At 43.8% G+C, this 26,392-nt stretch overlaps 2 protein-coding genes and 1 non-coding gene across 3 annotated transcripts in view; all 3 read right to left on the bottom strand.

The window, feature by feature from the left end:
• Positions 1–268: 268 nt before the first annotated feature.
• Positions 269–355, bottom strand: trnastop-uca. The gene has a single exon. It is a non-coding gene; the product is annotated as a tRNA-Sec (tRNA).
• A 6,154-nt stretch (positions 356–6,509) lies between these two features.
• LOC123992326 lies at positions 6,510–10,842 on the bottom strand. Its single transcript, XM_046293479.1, has 5 exons — positions 10,430–10,842; positions 10,037–10,325; positions 9,530–9,901; positions 7,195–7,651; positions 6,510–7,090 (listed from the first exon to the last, which is right to left on the bottom strand). Exons 1-5 carry the CDS (start codon positions 10,799–10,801, stop codon positions 6,772–6,774), a joined length of 1,809 nt encoding a protein of 602 aa, XP_046149435.1. The 5' UTR covers positions 10,802–10,842; the 3' UTR covers positions 6,510–6,771.
• A 5,093-nt stretch (positions 10,843–15,935) lies between these two features.
• Positions 15,936–26,392, bottom strand: part of LOC123993074 (protein phosphatase 1 regulatory subunit 37-like) — a 51,761-nt gene continuing 41,304 nt past the window's right edge. The window contains exons 9-13 of the mRNA XM_046294838.1: positions 23,325–23,466; positions 22,917–23,083; positions 20,717–22,682; positions 20,473–20,571; positions 15,936–20,313 (exon numbers count right to left, since the gene is read on the bottom strand). Of these exons, the coding sequence (XP_046150794.1) occupies positions 20,483–20,571; positions 20,717–22,682; positions 22,917–23,083; positions 23,325–23,466 (2,364 nt within the window). The 3' untranslated portion in view covers positions 15,936–20,313; positions 20,473–20,482. The remainder of the gene's footprint in view (positions 20,314–20,472; positions 20,572–20,716; positions 22,683–22,916; positions 23,084–23,324; positions 23,467–26,392) is intronic.

Raw genomic sequence — 26,392 nt, 5'->3', positions numbered from 1 at the left:
CACGGCCTTTCAGTAACTGGCCTAAAGCTCTAAATGTGACAGCTAGGCTACAATACCATATCAATACCAAACTGTATTAGAAAGCATGACTAATGACTATGTTGAAATAAAACCTTCCAACAAAACAACAACTGTATCAATTTAATTTCAAGAGCTCTTTACAAGGAATGGATTTTTGTTGTTGCGTAGATCTCTATTAACGAACTGCGATGAATATAGAATAAGTGGGGGGGTCAAAAAGACAAGACAATTTCGTGGTCAGAAATCACGCCCGAAAGGTGGAATTGAACCACTCTGCCGCTAAGCAGCTACAGGTTTGAAGCCTGCACCTCGGACCACCGAGGCTCATCCGGGCACTTAAAAGGGAGTTTCCAGTGACAATTTATACCTGACAGTCTACATAAGTGTTTCAGTCTCGGTTTCCAAATTTTGTGTCGAAAGCAACCATACTATTTAGTATAGAGAATGTAAAGATTTGCTCAATTGAAAATAACAAGCGTTTTTCTGACTCTATAATGAAATAAATACAAATATTAAACGAAGTTTGTTGTTAAAGGCGGATTTTTCGAAATAATGCAAAATAGCTCAGATTTTATTGGCTGGTTGATAACAAAAGGGGTGGAGTTTCTATAGTCTGAATCCAGGGTCACCGTCAAATAATGTCTGATCCCTGGCTCTGACCCAACTCCCCAAGGGTGTTTCATGTGTAAAATAGGACCAATGTAAGCACCCACCTAATTATCTTACTTTATTATCTCTGTAGTGAGGTATCTTATGGAAAAATACTGTAAATGTAGGCCTATTACTGTATATGGTTGGCAGGACACTGAAGGTAGAATTGCCCATCATAAAGAGACATTTTGACAAAATGCACAAGTGGTTGCAGCAGTCTAGGGCACTGCATCTCAGTGTTAGAGGTGTCACTAAAGTCCCTGGTTTGAATCCAGGCTGTATCACATCCGGCTGTGATTGGGAGTTCCATAAGGCGCCGCACAATTGGCCAAGTGTCGTCCATGTTTGGCCGGGGTAGGCCGTCATTGTAAATAAGAATTTGTCTTTAACTTTTGTTCTTAACTGACTTATAAAATAAAAAATAAAAATACATTAGGCTATGTAATCAGTGTCTCTAACGTAGAAAGAACATGACATTGGTTTTCTCATTTGTGGGTTCATTCATTTCAGAGATGTTTTGTGCACAAAGGAAGCAGAATGTCTTTGGTTAAAATTATTTTATTCCAGTGCCTTTGGTGAAGATAGGCACACATATAAAAGCAATCCATATGGTATTTCAGGATCATGCAGTATATTTGTATATACTAAACAGGGGTTCCCAAACTGTTTTGGCCCGCCAACACCCAATCTTGTGACCCCAACAATGTGAAAGAAATGACGTAGCCTAATTAACAACCAATTTTTACTCTTTTATTTGGGGCTATGGCAGTCAATTGAAAAACATTTTAACATTATTTCTGATTGTCTTCTCATCTCACCATCACAGACTTTTAAATGTGGGGCTATGATAGTCAATTGCAATTTAGTCTGACATACTATCTCTTACCTCACCACCGCCAATGAGATGAGTATGTCGCGTTGGAGCATCTTATGCCGCGTTCAAACCTACTGGGAATTCGGAACTGAGAATTAAGAAACATTGTTGTTATCGCTTTAGTACTATTTTCACAAGTATGTGGTACAATTTCACAACTCTTGGTACAAAACTCAAAACAGAGCATAAAAAATAAAAAAAACTTTAAGCATATTTACGATTGAATAAGTACACCGACACAAAATCACAGGGTAACTTTTTTCACCAAACCTAATCAGTGTTTCATCTAGAAATACATTTCATACAAAGTATATTCCTTTCACAATGCAATGCTCACAATACTTTTCACATGATTCTCTTCTCATGTTTAAATACATTTGATCATCACTGCACTTGATGGTTAACCACTTAACCGTTTGGTAAACCTATAGATTTTAAACTGGTTTGTCTACTATATATGGCTTTTGAGAACTACAGGAATAGAATGTGTGTTTGTAAAGTATAAACATCTAAATGACATGTATGATACATGATAACCATACATGATGATTACTCGTTATTGCTAATTGATTTCAACATCGAGCAGGATAGACAGCAAGGGAGAGGAAGAAATCAAAGAGTTTGCGGACATGGGGCTGTCAGAGAGGTGGGCATGGGCCCCATCAAAGAGGTCAAAGAGGTGGGCATGGGCCCTGCCAAAGAGGTGGGCATGGGCCTTATCAAAGTTGTGGGCATCAGAGAGAGGGAGGCAGATGGCAGGGAACTGTTGTGTCTAATGAAGTCCAGGCCACTGTCATTGACCATGTGGTAAACAGAGGCCTTACCATGGAAGAGGCAGCAGATTAGTTCAGCCCAATCTGAAAAGATCAACTGTCAATTCGATCATGAGAACATTTCGCCAAGAAAACCGGAAAGTCTGCAGGATATGCACTATGCTTTACTATTACATGTACAGTCAATTGCATATTGTAATGCAAGTACATTCACACAACATGTTACAGTATTCTTCCCAGTGGAGGCTCCTCAGAGGAGGAAGGGGAGAACCATCCTCCTCAGTGAGTTTCATAAAAATTAAAATGGTTTAACATTTCAAAAGTGATCCTTTTTGGATAAAACTATTCTAAATATATTCATGTCACCAAATAATTTATTACAACACACTATTTTGCAATGAAGGTCTACAGTAGCATCAACAGCACTCTATAGCGTAGCACCATGGTATAGCCGGAGGAAAGCTAGCTTCCGTCCTCCTCTGGGTGCATTGACTCCAGTACGAAACCTAGGAGGCTCATGGTTCTCATCCCCTTCCAAAGTCTTACACAGTAGTTATGACAATTTCCAGAAAACTTCTTCCAACCTATCAGAGCTCTTGCAGCATGAACTGACATGTCCACCGAATCAAAGGATCAGATTATTAATCTAGTACTGAATGCATAAACTACAGCTAGCTAGCATTGCAGTGCATAACATGCAGCGAGTAGCTGACTCAAAGAGAGAAAGACAATAGTTGAACAGTTTTTAACAAATTAATTTCTTACAAAATGAAGGACAAGCAAAAGAGTGATAGAGAGAGAGAATTCATAATTATGACTTGTTTCAGGAAACTAGGCATATGTCGGGGTCACTACTCCACAGGAGAGTCATTTGAACCGAAACCGTTTTTAAAAATCAAAATGCATTTGTTGGGCAGAAATGCCTTCTGAAACATGTGAACTTTAACTTAATAACAAACTTGTATGTAAATATGAATGAAATTGTTCAATTACGAGCCTAAATGGTTTAGCCACAGAAAAAGGCAGCATCCTTCCCACTAGCCATGTTTGGCTGAGATAATGAGTCGGCTGGACATGTCAAAAGATGAGTTTGTATTGGTCTGCCATATAGCACGCTTCTGCCTATTTGAGCTGGTCAGTATGTGTGGGTAATCTTGTCTAATCCAGCTTTAAATATATATATATATATATATATATATATATATATATATATATATATATATATATATATCTCGTAGTAGAACTGCATAAGTGTTGCTCTCCACTTTTCTGGAGGACAGTTTTGAAATCAGTGGAATTAGAGTATGATAGCTAAAGAGATGGAGATAACACGTGTCTCCGGATTACATCTTCAAACTAAAGGCAACCATGGCATCCGTGACAGGGAGAAGCATCCATCCATGATGTATAAGGTCTAGTCTAGCTAGCTACATTTTCAGATATTACACATTTCGAATTTTGACGGAAAGTTACGTGTATGATCTTATTATTCGTATCTCAGAGCCATTTGCTTTTCTAGTTATAGCCTAATGTTATCTAGCTAACATTGAACCTGGTTGGTTAGCTACCTGCAGATTCATGCAGGGTAGTAACGTCATGAGTTGGGATTATGGTTCATTGTTTAGCTAGCTAGCACATTTCTCAACAAGACTCCACTATGCAAGTAACCATTTCAATAGAATGTCACTGCGACAACTGTTGATAGACGTAGCTGGTAAATTAGCTCTGGTTATCTACTCTGATGTCAGAGCACTCTCGTCTGAGAGTGCCAGAGCGCAGAATAACTGACAAATTTACGAACACTCAACACCCGTTGAATATGGCTGGTGTCAGTAAACGTTGGCAAAAAAGTGTAAATTGTTGCCAGCAGCACAGTTGCAGTCACCAATGCTCTGGATAACATAAAAACAGCCTAACCAGCTCTGCTAGGGCGAGTAAACTGGTCAGTGAACTGTTCTCTCATTTGTGTCTAGAAGTAGCTAGCAAGCTAGCCAACGTTAACCAGTTAGCTTGGGTACTTGACTGCTGTTCTTAGGGCAGAAGGCTTGGATCAACCCTTAAAGAGATGGGCGTGAACATGAACAATGCTGAATGGGTGTAGACAAAGAATAGCTCTCAAGTAGGTACCAAAACATACAAAGGACATTTTCTCAAAAGTGAGGTTACAAGTTTATCAATTTTCAAAGTACAATTACTTTCCAATTGTTCCTCAAATGCAGTGTATGATTCACAATTTTGTAGTTCTGTCTCTCTGCTTTAATCCAATGTAAAAAAAAACACCATTTCAAATTTTCCTCTACATAAAAATGAATCAAGGCGGTCGGTCACAATTTGTTTGACTTTCAGTCTCACTTACAGTACTCAGCTAGCAAATGCAGCTAGCTAGTTTAGCCTACTCAAACACCTTGCTCAAACAGAAGGATGCTATGTTAGCTAGCCTGCTGACTTTCCAACACAACACTGGAAGTCTTCCAACTCAAGGTAAGCTTTTGGTTTGATAAATGTATTGCCACCGGGGCCTGCCAGTGTAAGTGCTAAACTGCATACTGACTGTACACTGTAACGGGTTTACTAACACGTTAGTTCTATTAGTTATGTTGATTATGATGTTACTTTAGCAAATATGGTGACAACGATGTAGGCTGTGTATAGTGGTTATGATATGGTTTGGCTTGGAAAGTTTTTTTTTGCCTGATCACATATAGCTGATGTGTTGTACATTGAAGTCCACAAGCAAAGGGAAAAGGTACGAAGAGGAGAGCGCATAGATGCGAGAAGGAACACAACCTGCTTGCTAAGAAAATGAACTGTGTTTACACGTGATCAGGGGTGTATTCATTCGGCTGATTCTTTTGAAATACATTTCATGAAGGGAAGCAAACCAAACGGTGTTAAACATACCTGAATTTGTCCAATAGAAACTCTCGTTTGCAACTGTTGGACTAATGATTACACCCTATGTTAGTATTAGCCATGGATGAGGCATGCGACATCAATACAGACCAATGTCAAGCTTGGATTCGCCATGCCAAAAGGTTTTTCCCACGGTGCATGAAGAATGAGGACATTCACTGTGATGTGGATGATAATTTATGGCTAAATGCTCAAGACAGGCTTGATGCAAATGAATGTGTGCTAAACGTTATGTTTTATTTTCATTCATTTAATTTGTTTAATTTAATTTCTTACATTTGATTACAGATAGTTGTACTATGTTGGTATTATATTTTGTATCTTTTTTTTGCATGAATGATTGTAGAGGATGTCTTCATTGATCACACGTTTGATTACTGTATTACGGAAATGATAGATTTTCTGTCAATTTCGTTGGGTAACGTAAGTGTATTACCTAATGTGAAAACGGTGTAATCTACTGTAATTTACATTACTGTAGCATATTACTTTCAGCACTTCGAAGGGCGATTTGAAACATGTACTAACGACTACACTGAAAATATATAATGATGTTGTGTTACGGTGATTATACCAATGTACTCATTACATATTCATTACATATTCAAAGCGATAAAAACAAACTAACAGCACTTAAAGCTGTTTGTGTGTGTGTGTGTGTGTGTGTGTGTGTGTGTGTGTGTGTGTGTGTGTGTGTGTGTGTGTGTGTGTGTGTGTGTGTGTGTGTGTGTGTGTGTGTGTGTGTGTGTGTGTGTGTGTATGTGTGTGTGAGAAAGTGTTAAACTTCTAGAACATTGATAAGAGGGAGTACTTAAACGCACTTAAAGGCCTACTTAAACATTGGGAGCATTAATAGCTTGCTGTATGTTTCCGTGACTTCTGTTGTTTATGGTGACAATACTCCCCAAAAGTTCTGATGCCATTAACTCAATTCATTCCTGTGATCGTTTGACAGAACCTAAACGTTCAATGTACACAAAATGTGAATGACAAGACAGAACTATGTCATCAATGCGCAATAATGGACGTGAAAATATGTTTGAAATGGCATTATTGAATCAATTCTTCATAGGGTGAGTTACTTGGCTTACAACCTACTGTGTCTTTGGTATGGCACCGTGTTAATACAATGAAATACAATACCGGCATAATGATGTACTACATGCATAGATTATACATTATATACAGTAAACATACAGGCACTTTCTGAGCACCCATAGGAATGATGTTAATTATCATCCCAAGACACACACACAAGCATAATGACTACTGTGATTTCTACTCTTTACCTGAGAGCCTAATTCTTACATTAGGCTATCTAGCTTTCTAAAATGACCTCAATGACATGGGGACGAAGTCTTTCAGAATATTCTGACAATATTAATATATTATATTCATTCCCCAGGCTGTATCTTAATTTCCCAAAGTGGTTTACTCGCCTTCAGTCCTCAACATCTCACATCACATTCATATGAAGGAAAGAAGGCAAGGAGCCCACTCTTCAGTACTGAGATACATCCTAGGTCAAAGGTCCTTCCCTCAAAGAAAGGCGTTCTCTATGATCAGCACGTGAGGCTCCTCAGTTTCCCCAGCAGGGGGTGCCAGTGGCTCTGTAGACCCTTCCTCCAGAGGAGCACAGCACATCCTCCCAACACAGCCCTTCCCACAGGCCAGGCTGCAGGCCAGGTGTGAGGGCAGTGGGGGACTCTCCCTATGGATGATGGTGTGGTTGGTGTTGTTGTTATCCATGTTGCCGTTGGCTGAGGGAGTGGAGAGGACGAACTCTGGTTGTACGGTACAGCAGCTCACACCTACACTCTGTAACACCTTGGTGACCCCCGACATCAGATCACCACACCTGTGGGAATAGATGCATATTGAGGTAACTGTATTACGGACCTTCCAAAACCATCTCCCCAACATCAACATTCATTGTTTTGTACTATAAAAACAGATAAAAACCTGTGTATCTGGAACCCAGCGTGGCAGTGGACATGTACAGACGCCACCAGGCAGCTCTCTGTCAGCTGCCACACGTGGAGGTCGTGCACCGCCTGCACCCCTGGCACACTGGCGATCCGCCGGCCCAGATCAGACACACACACCTGGGATGGGCTGGCCTGGAGCAGCAGCCAACCGTAACGGCACACCTGGGGCAGAGCGGTGGCCAGCAGCACCACCACAGCCACCATGGAGAAGCCAGGGTCCAGGTAGATGAAGGGGCCACAGGCCCCAGAGCCATGCAGGCAGTCTGGGCCCAGGAGTAGCAGGGTAAGCCCGTTGGTGAGGGCCAGGATGGAGCCCAGCAGTGCCTGGGTGAGGGTGATGAGGGATGGGAGAAAGGCAGGAAGTTGAACTCTGAGCCTTGTGGGGCTTTCTGACTTTAGGGCTGAGACTGTGGTGGGGTCTGTCTGATTATCTGAGGAGACAGGATAAAAAGGGGGTAAGGCAGGAAGAACTAGACAAAACTGAAATAGTTAGTCTGTCTGCCACTCATTAAATGGCTTAAGATTATTAGTATAGAACATTTGAAAAATGTCTCAGTTTCACTTAAAAAGATTTCACTTTTGTATACCCAGTACCCAGTAGTTCTGAAAGTAGTGTTCACGAGCCAAAAATGTGCAGATATGTGTGCCACGTCATTGCTCTCTCTGTCGTGCTCATTGGTTGAACTCAAATTAGTGGGGGTCTGGCCCAAGTGGGGGGGAATTGTGCAGCACAGCTTCCAGAAAAAAAGTTGCTTTCAAAACTAGGGATTTTGTGCCTAATTGAGGTAGAACAGTCATTCTGCTCATAGATTATGCATGTGTGAACTACACATTGATACTTCCAGCCCACTAGTAAAAAATACTGATATAGTTCTAAGTCTCTAAGGTAAATTTTTTTGACAGCAATGCCATCAAATTAAAGTCAGTTGGGAACAGGTCTTTGATGTCCCAATACCTTGGCATCGGATCTATGAACTGATATGTAAAACAACAATTGACACACATTCATCCGTTCATTGCAATCTTAAGATATTTTATACTTGCTACAAAAAGAATGCTCAATATTGTCACGCCTTGGTCATTGTATTTTGTGTTTTTGTTATATGTTTGGTTAGGCCAGGGTGTGACATGGGTTTATATGTTGTTTTTCGTATTGGGGTTTGTAGTATTTGGGATCGCGGCTGATTAGGGGTGTTGTATAGGCTTGGCTGCCTGAGGCGATTCTCAATCAGAGTCATGTGATTCTCGTTGTCTCTGACTGGGAACCGTATTTAGGGAGCCTGAGTTTCGCTTTGTATTTCGTGGGTGATTGTTCCTGTCTCTGTGTAGTGTTCACCAGATAGGCTGTAATAAGTTTCACGTTCCGTTTGTTGTTTTCGTCTTTATAAGTTATTTCATATATCGTTCCGTTTTTTCTTCATTAAAGAAACATGAGTAACCAACACGCTGCATTTCGGTCCGACTCTCTTCCTTCATCAGACGAACGCCGTTACAAATATATACACAACATTGTCTGACGGGTGCAGCCTGGAGGAAACATAAGCAATAGAGCATATTCTAGCACTGTCCATCGACGGCTGGCTTATGGAGTCAGGTCCAGGAATGATTATGTACTAATATCAGGGTTCAGATGGACCAAAATATTGTTGGGGGGGGGGGGGGGTCTGAAAAATTACAATCAGTCAATGGGTAATACCATTGTAGTCTTCGGTAAAGTGTTTATTTTATAGTGCAATATCGGTAAGGTTCAGAAGCCTCGTAAGACGTCGCAGTAAAATAGAGGGATGTAATTGCAAAAGGAAATAGCAAAATGGTAATATACTTGGAAAGATTCATCTGTGGACATCAGTGGGGTTGGAGTTCAAATCAGAATTAATGGTGGATTGGCCGCTGTGATTGGAAATCCAGCATTTGCAGGAAGAGGAAATTAGGGACATATAAGTATGCATAATCCTTTAACTACATGTACCGTACATGAGTGAAAATAGCTGTAAGTAGCAGTACAAGTATCGTTGAGTGTTATTTTAGTCCAATCACGGGAGGAGTGTAGGGTTAAATAAAACCATAATAAAAGGGAATTAGAAATGATGCAAACCATTGAAATGAATAAACCCAAAATCTATCTGCGATATTAAAGTTGATCTACACCCTAGTCCTCCTTTTGATTTGCTGTTAAATTCCAGACAAGGGTTCAACTTCCCGCCTAAGACCACAAAATGCAACATCTTCCCCAAGCATAGAAATGACTCATCTACCAAATACCAAAATGTACTGTGAAGGCCAAAGACAGGAAAGATAACATTTCTCACCTCTGTGTCCCACACACTTAGACACCTCAGAGTTGGGGTACTTTGGATGACAGCCACTGGACTCTGGATTTGGGAAGTTGTTTGGTGTCTCTGCAGTTCTGCAGTCTGCAGGGAGTGTGTGTGAGTCTGCAGGGGGTGTGAGTGCTCCATGGCAGTGGTCTGAAAGGGGACCCTGAGGGGCCACGGTACGGAGTAGGGATGTCTGGGGTGGGTGCTGAGAGTCACTGTCAGGGTTCAGGACACTGGAGGTTCCAGGGTTACAGAGTACAAGTGTTCCATCTTGGGAGGCACCATCCAGAGATGTAGTGAGGATACGGAGGTCATTCTCTCCACCCACTCCAGTGCTGTCTTTGGTCTGGACCTCGGCCTTGACTGTGGTGTGTTGGAATGAAAAACAAACAGACGTTCATTGCTTATATTCCAGTTAACCTGCTAGAATAATGCAGAACTTGTACACAATTCCCGCCCACACTGACATTAATAATAAAAGCAAAGAATGCTCTGTGCCTTTTCCATTCACACCAAGGACAGATCTCTCCTCCCCCTCCCAGGCAGATCTAGTCTTGGTCCCAAGCCAGCTACCCCAGCTGAGCCCCAGCACCAGGAGGTTGTAGAGCAGGCTGACAACCCCCATCACCGTGGCCAAAAGAGGGCGCTGTATAGGGTGGGGCTGCAGTGTGTGGCTGAGGATATCCAGAGAGACAGAGACACACAGGGCAGCCAGCAGGAGAGCTGAGATCAGAGCCCCCAGGGGCTGGACCCTCGCTTCACTGTAGGACAGGCCACACAGGGAGGTCTGAGGGGGGGAGGCGTCGGGGAAAAAGGTTGGCTGGAACAGACAGGGTGGGATGGGGATAAGAGGTTAGCTGGTTGGACTCAGAGTGGTCAGGGGAGAAACAATGGGTGGTTGTAGGGGTGAGAGGTTTGGAAGGAAACTGGGAAGTGGTGGCGAGGACAGGGGTTGAGAGGGGAGGAGAGGGACAGGAAGCTGAGCTGGAAGGGATGGGGGAGACACAGGAGATGGTTAAGGCATATGGGGGAGATTTGACAGGTGACTGAGTGGGGGTGGAGGTGATGGAGGTGGAGGTGGAGAGAGGGGAGGCAGGTGGCGGTTTTGGGGGGGCCTCTGCCCAGGGTGGGTTGAGCAAGAGGAAGAGCCATGTGCATGAGGATGAAGAGGGTGTGGAAGACGTCCACCATGGTGATTAGGGAGTCACAGAGGCGGCTGACAACAATCTCACACAGCAGGAGCAGGACGGTCAGGACCAGCATGCATCTGTGCAGGGAACTGCCGTGGGGGAGCCCCAACCTGCAAGCCATCTCACCTGTCAGACGATACAGACACATGAAAAAAAGTAACATTTCGTGCTCAATATTGATGGAGCAGCCCATCAGATGCAAGTTAATGTAATAATTGTATAGCATTTTCTATCAATGTTCACTGTTGCAAAGGTTATTTGGTTACCCAAAGTACAACATACACTCTTTAAAAATGGGTTCCTAAAGGGTTCTTCGGCTGTCCCCATAGGAGATCCCTTTTGGCTTCCATGTAGAACTCTCTGTGAAAAGCGTTCCACCCGGAACCAAAAAGGGTTCTCCATTTCTCCAATGGGGACAGCCGAATAATGCATTTAGGGTCTAGATAGCACCCTTTTATCTAAGTTAGAAACAAAGTTACAGACCAGGCAAATCCTGTAACCTTTAGTTCTAGCTAATCTGCCCTGTGCTATAAATTGACAAATTTGATTTGAAATGTTTCAAAGGAGCTTTAGCACGTCTCTTGTTCAGTGGAATGTGTTACCTTGCAATGGTCCAAACCAAACTCAATAACACTCTAGCCTAGCTGATCCTAAAAAGTCATATAGGAATTAGTTTCACAGCATGAATAACCTGCTTGGAGCACGCACACACACACACACACACACACACACACACACACACACACACACACACACACACACACACACACACACACACACACACACACACACACACACACACACACACACACACACACACACACACACACACACACACACACACACACACACACACACACACACACACACACAGTGCTCTGACTGAAATACATAAATCAAAATGTGAAAAACAATTACCGGTGGTAGCCTAATGCAATGAGCAATGATGTGCTTCTAAATCAGAGCAATTAAAATTAGGCTAGTCTGACGACAAAAAAAAATCCCTGACAACTGGTTTGCCACTATCACTTTTAAATAGTGTGAATTAATATTTATATGATAGTTTTAGAGTTTCTTTACCTTTGACGCGCGGTAGATCACAAGCGTCAAATAATCTCCTGGTAAATGGTGGCAAGGTAATACGTCCACATTCGCGCTTCTGCTTGCCGAATTAAAACGTTTCCTTGTGTGTTCTGCTCTCTCTCCTCTCTCTCTCTCCTCTCCTCTCTCTCCTCTCTCTCATCTCCTTCTCTCCTCTCTCTCTCTCTCTCTCTCTCTCTCTCTCTCTCTCTCTCTCTCTCTCTCTCTCTCTCTCTCTCTCTCTCTCTCCTCTCCTCTCCTCTCCTCTCCTCTCCTCTCCTCTCCTCTCTCTCCCACGCCCATCAAACTCCCAGGTTATAATCGCTGTCATGTGAGGGGATTCGCTCTCATCATCCTTCATTATCCCCAATCTGCTGTCCCGTTCCCTTGTGTGGGTTAAGAGGAAAGCCCACCCACCCATTTAACCCGTTACTGCCCACACATCAAGAAAAGGTCATGCTGAGTGAAAGTAATTTAAACTTGAGCAAAGGTTATACTATAGTGAACAAAAATGTAAACGCAACATGTAACAATTTCAAGGATTTTGTTTAGTTACAGTTCATATAAGGAGATAAGTCAATTTAAATGAATTAATTCAGCCCTAATATATGGATTTCACATGACTGGCCAGGGGTAGGCCCTCCCACTTGGGAGCCAGGCCCACCCACAGGGCAGCCAGGCCCAGCCAATCAGAATTATTTCTTCCCCACAAAAGGGCTTTTTCACAGAGAAATACTCCTCAGTTTCATCAGCTGTCCGGGTGGCTGGTCATAGACAATCCTGCAGGTGAACAAGCCGGACGTGGAGGTCCTGAACTGGCCTGGTTACACATGGTCTATGGTTGTGAGGCCGGTTAAACATACTGCCAAATTGTCTAAAACAATATTGCAGGCGGCTTATGGTAAAGAAATGAACATGACATTCTCTGGCAACAGCTCCTGTGGACATTCCTGTAGTCAGCATGCCAATTGCACACTCCCTCAAAACTTGAGCCATCTGTGGTATTGCGTTCTGTGACAAAACTGCACATTTTAGAGTGAACTTTATTGTCTACAGCACAAGGTGCACCTGTGTAATGATCATGCTGTTAAATCAGCTTCTTGATATGCCACACCTGTCAGGTGGATGGATTATCTTGGCAAAGGAGAAATGCTCATTAACAGGGATGTAAACACATTTGTGCACAGAATTTGAGAGAAATTAGCTTTTTTTGTGCGCATGGAACATTTCTGGGATCTTATATTTGAGCTCATGAAACATGGGACTAACACTTTACATCTTCCGTTTATATTTTTGTTCAGTATATATAGTATCAATAAGAATAAAGCTGTGTCATAACGTCAGGGGGAAAGTTCCTAATAATGTCATATTCATCATAAAAACTCATTGTCATACTTGACAAAAACTCATCGTCATGCTTGAGCGACCACATCCTGTTCTCCAAGACCTGAGTGGATTCTTGTGGCCACCCAAATGGCAAGTTGTGATGAGACAGAGTATAAACAATAGGTCAAACATTTTTTTGTTTAACCTTTATTTAACCAGGCAAGTCAATTAAGAACAAATTCTTATTTTCAATGACGGCCTAGGAACAGTGGGTTAACTGCCTGTTCAGGGGCAGAACGACAGATTTGTACCTTGTCAGCTCGGGGGTTTGAACTTGCAACCTTCCGGTTACTAGTCCAACGCTCTAACCACTAGGCTACCCTGCCGCCCCTAGGCAAGTCAGTTAAGAACAAATTCTTATTTACAATGACGGCCTACACCGGACGATGCTGGGCCACATGGGCGCCGCCCTATGGGACTCCCAATCACGGCCGGTTGTGATACAGCCTGGAATCGAACCAGGGTGTCTGCAGTGATGCCTCTAGCACTGAGATGCAGTGCCTTAGACCACTGCGCCACTCGGGAGCACGAGTCCAACTCAAGATTTATTGACAACCGGTCAGCAAGAGAAGCATATGAATAGCATACAATCTTCAAAATACATGGTAGATTACATCTTACATTCAGCAAGCTAGGGACTTTTCTTGGTCTCAGCCTATGAACTTCATACAGGATTGTCCAAGTTTGTGTTGTGATAGTCATGCTGACATGCCATCATCACAAATAGGAGGCTTAGTCGTGCCCTGGACATATTATGCTATTACAAAAAAAAGAGAACCCTTAGATTGAGAAGATCAACTCACCATCCCATGAGCGCCCCATACTGGATACATACTAACCCACATGAGCACCACATACTGAAAAACACAAACCTATCCCTCTGTAACAGAGTGAGAATTCCAACCCGACCTGGGTGCGAACTCACAGCCCTTTTCTTCCCCTCCATCCATGCCAGTGTAGATGCAGCGGTGCCAGGGCCCCTTCTCAGACAGGTCCTCCCTGCCAGGAGCTTGGTGCAGTCCAGTGAGCCAACAGGCTAGATGAGGGTTGACACCACAGAAAAGTCCCTTTCACTCTTATACCAACACGCCTGCACATTCCTCAGGCCCAGGGAAAGGCCTGGCGAGGAAACATTGGATCACTTGCCACTGACCTTAGAAAAGAAACTCCTTATAAAGGTTGAATAGTTGGATCCTACAGATTTTATGATCCTTTAATAAAAGAGAATAAGGTATGCGTGACAACAGCCAGAGCAGCAGGTAATTAGGTAGCATGTTATCCCTCACATACCTTCTCAGGTTACAGCTGCTCTTTCAGCATTGCAGTCACACTCAATCCAATCTTTGCAAAAACACAAACTGAATCTGTGTCCAGAGGTTGGCTGACTGACAACTTGCAAAATATTACATAATACATGACATAGCATAATATATCATATGAACAACGTGTAGTATTTGTTCATCTATAAACCTGTAATAATCATCTAATAACCTATAATACTCCACATAGCCTTCCCAGCACCTGTCAATTCTATGGATGTGCATAATTTCCCTCTACCCTCTTTTCAACGTCTTGTGCTTACTCTGCATGTCATCACAGATATGACAGTGCTGTTTGGGTATGTTGCCTGCAGTGGTGGAAAAAGTACCCAATTGTCACACTTAAGTAAACGTTAAGATACTTTAATAGAAAATGACTCAAGTAAAAGTCAAGCAGTAAAATACTACATTACTAAGTCTAAAAGTATTTGGTTTTAAATATACTTAAATATCAAAAGTAAACGTAATTGCTCAAATATACTAAAGTATCAAAATATAAGTGTTAATCACTTCAAATTCCTTATATTAAGCAAACCAGACGACACCATTTTCTTGTTTTTATTTATTTAAGCATAGCCAAGGGCACACCAACATAATTTACAAACAAACCGTGCTGTATCATTTTCTTCAGGAATGTAGTGAAGTAAAAGTTGTCAAAAATATAAATAGTTAAGTACAGATACACCCCTCCGCCAAAAAAAACTACTTAAGTAGTACTTTAAAATATTTTTTTAACTTAAGTATTTACACCACTGGTTGCCAAATGGAAACAATTGCCATAAGGGACACATGAGACTGAATGAGATTGGTCTGTCCACTGACACTCAAACAGTTTAATAGCAAACACTGCTGACCCTTAACTTTCCAAGACAACCACATTAGTTAATCAACTAGACACCAGATTGTTGACTTATTGTTATGGCACTCCTCTGTCCGACCTCCGGTTTCACTTAGTGTGCTGGGACAGAAAACTACAGCAGCGTCAACCACAACAATTGTACTAAACACAGCTGAGAGACACGGTCGACACTGTGCAGGTGGTCAATTGGGTTTCGGTCTTACAAATGCTACACAACTCATCAACACAACAACTGGGGCATATACAGAACATATAATGAATACATTGAAATAAGTATAACGCTTTTCATTACAGAAACTCTAATCAGGGAAAATAAATATAGATGCAATATACAACAACAACAGTGGGCAAGCAATCTAGGCTATGAAAATGACAGGCTGTAGAAGTAGGTTTTTAAGGCCCTTTTAAGTTCTCATGGATGGAGTGGCTCTCGGATGGTCAGGGAGAGCATTCCATAGGCGAGGGGCAAGGCAGCATGGAGGCTCGGTCCCCCATAGTTTGGAGACGTGTATAAGATCCTAGCTCAAAAGGCAAGGCAACAAACATGAAACCAAGAGACATGAGAAATTAGGAAACCCTTTATTTCAACCAAGATTATACACAAAATCCATAAATGCAGTAAAACTTGAACCCAAATAAACAAAAACAAGACATTGTACCTTCATAGATAGTTTAGAAGAACACATTATGAGATGTAGGTGAATCTACAAAAACACCACAGGTCACAATATTGCACAATATCATTGCTTATATGATTCTACCTCATTAAAGACAACACTAATGTATTTCAGGTGAGGTGTACTGAGAGCAGAAACCCACTGCACTACTTCTAAGTTTACTGAAATGAAAAGGTGAACGGGGAAGCTGAGAAAAGCAGACTTAGAACTGAAGGTCACTTTTAATTCGTTTTCAGTGTTGCTTTCCTTGTGGATGTAAGCCTTTTCATGGGTGGCAGTTTGGGCTGGGGAAAAGTAGAACAAAATAAATACTTGCATAGATACAGTAGGGAAGGGAAGAAACATGAAGGAAAAAGAGCTATTACATGTTAATGTTCGCATGGGTGTTGAGTTAAATTTATTCCAGAAGGTCCTGCCCTTAGTCTCTCTATCCAATCCAGATCACACGTGTCTACTGTACAAAAGGAGAATGGTCCTTAAATGTATTTTTACCCTCTAATTCAGGGAGCTTTGGAGATGCTGAGTTTCGCTTATGAAGTTTATGTTTAAGGCTTTCTCTAGCCCCCTCTCCTCTCCTCTTTCTCATGATCTTTCTTCATATAAGCAGCTGGGGGGGGGGGGGGTTGGATTAGTATTGACTGGAATTCCTTCAGAACCAGATTAGTAATGAAAAAAAGAAAAAAGAATTACCCCCCCACACACACGCACAATCCCCCACGCCCCGTGAGCCTGTCTCTGAGGGGGGGCAGTGAACCGCCTCACCCCTCAACGTCCCATCTTAAAGTTTGGTCACATTTTTGGAAAGTTCAGATTGAGCCATGCCATCCCAAGAAATCTGGCCAAGATGCCACTTCATACTTCAAGTATGCCACGTCATAGTAGGACACGATCGCTGATCCGAGTGGTCTAAATGTTTTTATTTTTTTATTTAAAGAACCATCTCTATATCAGTACACATGTCCTATTGGCAAAGAAAAAGGAGAAAATATATGATAGAAATCCATAGAATACATTGAAATTAGATAAAACAATGGCAAGCATCAAACAGATCCTGTTCTTTCAATACCTCTCTTGAAAGAGGGGTCACTAGTCTGGCCAAGCTATCGGTCAGCTCTTGTACTGGGCCTTGGACCTGGTATGCAAATCAGATTTCCACTATTGTTATTTGTAGTCCCACATCATGTCTGTGGATTCTGTGTGAAGTGGATTACTACTTTTGTCTTTTAGATCTCGGACAGGTAACATGGTACCCTCTTACATTAAGCCTCTTAATTCATTCAATACAAAGCAGTATCACCTTGCCTAATACAACTCAGACCAGGTCACATCCCATCCGAACGAAAGGACAACAACCATTGAGATACACAGTATTCTTATTCCATATCTCTGACGCACCAGAGATCATCACACCAACCTGATACCAACAAAGGTGATAGTCATTTTGCATAGGCAGTCTCTCACTCCATCCAATCTCCTGCCTTCCTTCCTCTCTCTAGTCTGGTTCTAATGTCTCAAAGCTCCAGAATTGGTTAAAATGTGGGTTAGAACACTCTTGGAGCAGGCTTATGAAACACTACCAGCAGGCTTATGAAACACTACCAGCAGGCTTATGAAACACTACCAGCAGGCTTATGAAACACTACCAGCAGGCTTATGAAACACTACCAGCAGGCTTATGAAACACTACCAAAGGCCTCCTACAAAGACCTTTAAAAAAAAAAAACTTGAGTCTCTAACACTGATGTGCTGTGACATTGTCAGTTAAAGCCATACCATTTCCTTCCTCGTATAGAAAACCATTTTAGGTCCATGTCACCTTGACCAATAAATTATTCTTCTCTACATCTGAATAACTGGAATATGGCCATTGGCTAATTTGCTTAAACATACAAAAGAAAAAAAGAAGAGAAACATGGAAACACTAGCAGCATTTAACTTGCTTGTTGATGGGATGGTACTAACCAGCAGAATAGCAGTGCAAAATAGACTTTCAGACCTACAGTACTTTGTCCTAAATATGATGGTCGGTCAAATGAAATATTTTCCGAAAATTCCAAATAATTTCCACGCAGAACATCCAATGCAGTTCCCAAAGAGAGTATTTCCAGTGAAACACTCTGTCACTTCATTAGTCAGTACATGCATTTATTTGAGAGAGGAACAAAAGTGATTTGCCATACATATGTGATTACCAGCACATTTCGATTAATTTAACAAATAATTAAAAATGACTAAAAATGAAAGATTACAAACAGCAGGGGCAGCACAGACATGATTACCTGGGCTGAGAAACAACCTGGTTGACCAGGGGAGACAGAACAGTGGGATTGAGACAAGGGGCTCTATTCAACCAAAACCTATATACAGAGGATCCCGCAGCTGAGACAAACCTGTCTTCTTCTTGCACTGTAAGAAAGCACCTTTTTTTGCCTTACCCTGGAACCTTCTAGATACCGGTTGAATAGGGCCGTTGGTACCTGGCCCATAGGTTCACAGTGGTGGGCATTCAGGCTCACATATGTCCCAAGATGGTATAAGACAGAGGTACCCCTGTGTTCACTCAAAGCTTTTACCCACCTGTTTGTGTTCATATCAATGTCCTCCTGGCCTACAAGGAAAACACCAATATCCCCAGCGCTCCCAGGTGGCCTTAGCACAGTGGTGTTTAAGATGTCAAGTTTCAACACAGGAAGTCTCTCAGTCAGCACAGGAAGTCTCTCAGTAAACCATCCCTCACGTAGCTCCTCCTTAGGAAAACGTTCATTTTCATAACTGCACTCTCTCCCCCCCTCCTTATTGCCATATCCGTTGATACTGCCACCCAGCATATTCTTATCTACCCCCCCCCCAAAAAAAACCTCAACATAATAATTTCTCTAATTTGAATCTGAAATATACATCAAAATGGGGAAATCTTTAAAAGCAAACCCCACGGAAAATAACTAATACAATGAGGAAGAGAAGGGGAGAAAAATAAATCACATGAAGAAAAGGCTCATACAACTATAAAATAAATACAAAATGACTGATTTCTCCAAGCAGCAAAACAAAAAGAGATGGAATTAAACCTAGTCGAGTCGAAGGCAACATTTATCCTGTGTTGAGTTGGGAAATGAGATGGCACAGTGTTGTACCTGCAAAATACAAAAGAAAGAGGGAGAAGTTGAAGGAGAGAGACGGTCAGACCTGCTTTTTTATTTATACTCCTATTGAGTGTCACACTACATTTAAATCACTCTGGTCGGAGACCAAAAAAAAAAATCCATCTGGAAAAGAACGTCTGATAACTGTCCAGTCGAGAGAGAAAAAAAGGGTAGACTTCCTCCGTAATGAACGGCATTACTCCGTCAAGGCAGACATTTTGTTTTCCAACATTTACAGATGTCTCCAGAAAGCTTTAGATTGGAGTAACTCCGCTATCTGATTCTTAAAGGAAACCCAACATAATTTGTGACTGAGACCGTGTGCTTTTGGCAGATGACAGATGGTTCGGGTGTTCCCAGGGCGTTGCTGGAGAGACACTGGAGGGGACGATTCCTGAGGGGGCCAAAGCCAACGGAGGGGAAGGAACAGAAAAGAAAACGATCACTTTGGCAGAGATCCCTTACGAGGTGGTGGTGGGGGGCAGATAAAACTGTAACACACACATTCCTTGGTTATAAAACCATCTGTGCCCCACTGTCATTGTCAGAGAATGACACACAAAGCCAGTGGGTCCTCTTGTCGGAGTCCCACACAGCTGTGCACACTCTTTCGTCCAGCAGAGGGCAATAGTATGGTTTTGTGTCAGTGTGCAAACCCACGACACTATGAAGAACACACGTCGGGGTGGAGCTGGGGGTGAGCAGAGTGTGTCCTGTGTCTTTGGTTAGCGCAGTGATAAACCCCCTCCGTCCGTCCGTCCCTCTCTCTCACCCCCCCCCCCCCCCAGCATGAGCGTGGTTTCCTGATTGACGGAATGTAGTGACAGGCAAAAGGTTAGTGTGATTTTCTTAGTGTCCATTCTTGTTTATTTTGTTAAACTTTCTTTACAATTACAGTGTGCGCGCGTTTCAGTTGAAGTGAATTCCTTATATGCTGTGAAGAAGCTCAATGATTATTGTTTTGGGTCTTTTTTTATTTTTACTTAGATGACAACTGGTCCTCTGTTTTCATAGAGAGGGGGTGGTGAGGAGTTCGTGGTAACGACAACAAAATCGGAGGAGCAACAAGCAGAGTCACCGAGACAGAGACGAGTCCTGTGTTCCTCTCTCCTACAGAACCACTGCAGAACAAACAGATAAGACCGACATTAGAGCACACATTGCATTACTTGATATAGATCGGCCAATCTATTTTTGGGGTGTGTTACCACAAACGTGTCTAACGTGTGTTGACTGTACATTGTAACGAGATCCAGGAGATTTAGTAAGTGTAGGTGTACCATGACACAGCTATGGTGCGTCTCTCCCAGTCTCCAGGCTGGCCTCCAGCAACAGCTCCTCCAGGTCCTGACCACAGCTCAGCTCTGCTGTGACACTCACTGCAAAATACACACACACACACACACACGTTCTGTCAGACTGTGTACGTGTCTGCGAGTGTACCACGTGTGTACCGTATGCATGTGTCGGTCACACCCGTTGTCCCACTACAGTCAGGGTGTTCCCTCAGAGCCTGTGACTCACCGTGTTCCATCACACAGTTGCCAGGCCCAGGCTTGGGGCCCTCGGGGTCCAGCAGGTGAAGGGCAAACTCTGGCTTCAGGCCGTTGGGAAGGGCCGAGCCCACCACCTCCTCCACGCTCTCCACCTCGTCCGTGGAGCTCTCGTCTGGGGACTCCTCTGCCTTCGGAGAGGAGCTCCGGCCCTCCACCTCCAGGGAAGTGTCTGTCTCGGCTGGAACAGGCGAGGGCTCAGCGGGAAGAGTGGTCTGTGATTGCCCCTCTGGTTGAAGCTGCTGCTTCTGTAGTTCCTCTAGAACAGGATGTTGTTGTTGCAGTTCCACCTGCACAGGAAGTGCCTGTTGTGCTAGTTGCTGCTGTTCCTCCCACAGATACAGTTCTTGTTCAGTTTCTGCTTCTGCTACACTCTCCGTTGCTCCCTGCTCTGGCGGACTCTCTGGCGCCACCTGTCGCTGTGCCTGTGGAAGTGTCTCTGCCGGTTCCTGTTGTGGGGGCAGAAGCTCAGAGTCTGGCTGCACTGTTTCAGGCTGTGACTGGAGCGGTGCTGTTAGAAGCAGACTCCCCAGGGGCGTCGTGTTAGTCTGTGTAGCTAGCTGAGGTGCTAACGGTTGCGGCGCTAACGGTAGCTGAACTGTGTCACGAGCCTGTTCCGGACTCTGGTCCTGCTGTGGAAGCCGTTCTGACTGCATGTCATCTTCCTCCTCTGTGTCGGTTTGAGACTCCGCCTGTTCACAAAGTGTCTCTTCTACTGGGTCCTGACTCTCCTCCTTTTCCACAACCACCTCCTCCCCCTCCTCTCCTTTCAGCGCAGCTTCAGTGGACTGCTGCTCAACAGCAGACTGTTCTAGCCCGGGCTCTGTAGTTGTCTCTACCATCTGCTCTGTCTGTTGGGGTGATGCTAGTGTTGCTGCTGCTATTTCTGTAGGAAGGGAGGGTGAGTGTGATGTCTGGGCTGCTGTTAACAGGCTCAATACAGGTTGAGAACTGTCTAGAATGCCCTCCACTTCTTCCTCAGCGGGCTGGGTTAGGAGGTTGGATGGTAGTTCTAGCGTCTCCGACGGGTCATTAGGAGTCTCTACTACGGTCTCCTTTGAAGGGGGTTGCTCTGGCGCAACAGGACTCTGCTCCATCGGTTTAGGGTTGACTGTCTGTGAGTCGTCTGAACTCTGGACCAGCTCCTGTGTCAGTGGTGTGGGCGCGGCCTGGGGTTGTGTTCTCACCTCCTCCTGTGGGGGTTGTGAACCAGGATGTGGTTGTTGTGTGGTTTCCTTCACTAGTGACACCACCGACTCTTTGGAGACCTGGGGCTTGGTCAGGCCAATCTTCCCCAGGACCTGGAACTGCTGTTGGTCAGATGGGCTCTCTACTCTGGTCACCATGAAGATCTTGTGGCCCCTCCCGGGGCTCGACACAGAGATACAGCGGCCCGGAGAGGGGGGTGTACCGGGGGCCCCCGTGGACTCTGTGACGGTGATCCCTGAAATGACAGACCCCGTAGCAGGTGAGGCAGAGGGGACGGGGGGTGTCTGTGAGGCATTGAGGGGGTGTTGAGTTGTCACCGCCCGGAGTGAAGGACCAGTGTGTTTGGGGGCGGGGGAGACGGAGGGAGCTTTAGAGAGAACCACCTCTTCATCCTCTTCTTCGTCCGTGTCCGAGTCGGACTCCAAAAGCAAAGGCAACACCACTCCCTCAGAGCTCACTGCCAATTGGCTTTCAGTCAGGCGCTCAGTGTCTTTCACTCCTTCCTCTCCTCCCTCACACTCACTGTCTTTCCCATCGTTATCAACAAGCTCGCCGGAATCAGCTCCGTCCTCCTCTATGGTTCTGTCCTCGGTGGCGATCTCGGCCATGGAGGCCGAATGCATCTGCTGCTCGGTCTCCTCCTTCTCCTTGGCTAGGATGAAGTTCCGCTTGCAGCCGTTCTGGATCTCAGCCAGCAGGGAACGCTGCGTATCGATGAAGCTCTTCACCTGGGAGGCAGAAGGAAAACAGAGGAATGAGAACTAGGTGAGATCAGGGCTTTCTATATTGATGTTCCCCGTCTACTCCAACCCTACTCCCCCCTTCCCTACAAATTAATTTGACCATTTTTCCCTCTTGGACAACACAACTCATCTTGACAATGTATTACAAAGGACAACTTGCATACAGTCCCCACTTCTCTCTGTACATCTCCCTTTCCCCATTTCCCCCCGCTCTCTCACAGTCTCTTTCTTGGGCTCTCGGTCCAGGTCGAGGCGTAGGAGGGAGGTGTTGACTTTGAGGGCCAGGGAGAGGGCCATGAGGCCCCCCGTCTTGATCTCGTTCTCCCTCAGGTCCAGACGCAGCAGCCGGGGGCTCTCGGCGATGAACTCAGCCACCGCCACGGCACCTGACATACAGTACAGGGGGAGAGGTGGTGGTACAGGGGGAGAGGTGGTGGTACAGGGGGAGAGGTGGTGGTACAGGGGGAGAGGTGGTGGTACAGGGGGAGAGGTGGTGGTACAGGGGGAGAGGTGGTGGTACAGGGCTCAGCTCAATGCCCTTTCACACACTAACAGCTCCGTTTACATAGACAATGAGGGTTTTTATTTTAAATAGCTGTAAATAGCTAAATAAGGACACCCACACACCCTCGCAAGACAGCTTGGTGGACGCCAGGCCCAGCCGGAGCACCGAGCGGTTGGCGATCAGACTGTCCTTCAGCTTGTGGACCCCCTCGTTCCCCACAGAGTTATGGCCCAGATTTAGGGTCTCCAAACTCTGGGTACAGGGCTAAAGAGGGAGAGAGAGAGGAACAGATTTTACACATAGCATGGGATAGGGGGTAGCAAATATACTGTGACGTATGATGCAAAGTACAACACACTACAAACAGAGGGCTGTATCCATCACCTTGAAAATGTATATGTGTACACAGCGCAGTCGGAAAAAATTCAAAACCCTTCCCGTTTCCACATTTTGTTACGTTACAGCCAATTTTCTAAAATGTATTGAATAAAAACAAATATCTACACACAATACCCCATTATGATAAAGCAATTTTTTTTTGCAAACGTATAAAAATAAAAAAAGGACAGAAATACCTTATTTACATAAGTATTCAGACCCTTTGCTATGAGACTCGAAATTGAGCTCAGGTGCATCCTTTTTCCATTGATCATCCTTGAGATGTTTCTACAACTTGGAGTCCACCTGTGGTAAATTCAATTGATTGGACATGATTTGGAAAGGCACACACCTATCTATATAAAGGTCCCTCAGTTGACAGTTAATTTCAGAGCAAAAACCAAGTCACGAGGTTGAAGGAATTGTCCGTAGAGCTCCGAGACAGGATTGTGTTGAGGCACAGATCTGGGGAAGGGTACCACAAAATACATTTTGCAGCATTTAAGGTCCCCAAGAACACAGTGGCCTTCATCTTTCTTAAATGGAAGAAGATTGGAACCACCAAGACCCGACCATCCAAACTGAGCAATCGCGGGAGAACGGCCTTGGTCAGGGAGGTGACCAAGAACCCAATGGTCAGTCTGACATGGCTCCAGAGTTCCTCTGTGGAGATGGTTGTCCTTCTGGAAGAGTCTCCCATCTCTGCAGCACTCACCAATCAGGCCTTTATGGTAGAGTGGCCAGACCGAATCCACTCCTCATTAAAAGGCACACGACAGCCTGCTTGGAGTTTGCCAAAAGGCACCTAAAGGACTCTTGAGACCATGAGAAACAAGATTCTCTGGTCTGATGAAATCAAGAACAAACTCTTTTGCCTGAATGCCAAGCGTCACGTCTGGAGGAAACCTGGCAACATCCCCACGGTGAAGCATGGTGGTAACAGCATCATGCTATGGGAATGTTTTTCAGGGGCAGGGACTGGGAGACTAGTTAGGATCGAGGGAAGATGAACGGAGCAAAGCACAGAGATCCTTGATGAAAACCTGCTCCAAACCGCTCGGGACATCAGACTGGGGCGAAGGTTCACCTTCAAACAGGACAACGACCCTAAGCACACAGCCAAGACAAAAGTACTGAGTAAAGGGTCTGAATACTTACGTAAATGTAATATTTCAGTTTAATATTTTTCATGAAATTGCAAATATTTCACCAAATCTGTTTTTCTTTTGTCATTATGGGGTATTGCGTGTAGATTGATGAGGGGGGGAAAAAAACTATTTAATTTCAGAATAAGGCTGTAATGCAACAAAATGTGGAAAAAGTTGAGGGGGCCGAATACTTTCCGAAGGGTGTGTGTGTGTGTGTGTGTGTGTGTGTGTGTGTGTGTGTGTGTGTGTGTGTGTGTGTGTGTGTGTGTGTGTGTGTGTGTGTGTGTGTGTGTGTGTGTGTGTGTGTGTGTGTGTGTGTACACAGTACCAGTTAAAAGTTTGAACACCTACTCATTCAAGGGTTTTATTATTTTTTTACTATTTTCTACAATGTAGAATAATAGTGAAGACATCAACATTACGGAATAACCAAAAAAGTGCTAAACAAATAAAAATATATTTTAAATGTTAGATTCTTCAAAGTAGCCACCCTTTGCCTTATCAGCTTTGCACACTCTTGGCATTCTCTCAACCAGCTTCACCTGCAATTATTTTCCAAAATTCTTGAAGGAGTTCCCACATATGCTGAGCACTTGTTGGCTGCTTTTCCTTCACTCTGCAGCCCAACTCATCCAAAACCATCTCAATTGGGTTGAGGTCATGTGATTGCGGAGGCCAGGTTATCTGAGGCAGCACTCCATCACTCTCCATCTTGGTCAAATAGCCCTTACACAGCCTGGAGGTTTGTTGGGTCATTGTCCTGTTGAAAAACAAATGATAGTCCCACTAAGCCCAAACCAGATGGGATGGCGTATCGCTGCAGAATGCTGTAAATAAATCACAGACAGTGTCACCAGCAAAGCAACCCCACACCATCTCCTCTATGCCTCACAGTGGGAACGTTCAACTACTCTCTGCGTCTCACAAAGACACGGCAGTTGGAACCAAAATGCTCAAATTTGGATTCATCAGACCTAAGGATAGATTTCCACTGGTCTAATGTCAATTGCTCGTGTTTCTTGGCCCGAGCCAGACTCTTCTTCTTATTGGTGGACTTTAGTAGTGGTTTCTTTGCAGCAATTCGACCATGAAGGCCTGATTCAAGCAGTCTCCTCTGAACAGTTGTTGAGATCAGTCTGTTTCTTGAACCCTGTGATACATTTATATGGGCTGAAATTTCTAAGGCTGGTAACTCTAATGAACTTATCTTCTGCAGTAGAAGTAAGTCTGAGTCTTCCTTTCCTGTGGCGGTCCTCATGAGAGTGCTTGATGGTTTATGTGGCTACACTTGAAGTTCTTGACATATTCCAGATTGACTGACCTTCATGTCTTAAAATAATGGACTGTCATTTCTCTTTTCTTGCCATAATATGGACTTAGTCTTTTACAAAATAGGGATATCTTATGTATACCACCACTAACTTGTCACAACACAACTGGCTCAAACACATTGACGAAAGAAATTCCATTAATTTACTTTTAACAAGGCATACCTGTTATTTCAAATGTATTCCAGGTGACTACCTCATGAAGCTGGTTGAGAGAATGCCAAGAGTGTGCAAAGCTATCATCAAGGCAAAGGGTGGTTACATAAAATATTCAGATTTTTTAAAAACACTTCTTTGGTTACAACATGATTCCATATGTGTTATTTCATAGTTTTG

This window comes from Oncorhynchus gorbuscha, linkage group LG13 (genome assembly GCF_021184085.1).
Source record: "Oncorhynchus gorbuscha isolate QuinsamMale2020 ecotype Even-year linkage group LG13, OgorEven_v1.0, whole genome shotgun sequence".
Taxonomy (NCBI): Eukaryota; Metazoa; Chordata; class Actinopteri; order Salmoniformes; family Salmonidae; genus Oncorhynchus; species Oncorhynchus gorbuscha.
This window is presented reverse-complemented; position numbering and strand designations above follow the sequence as displayed.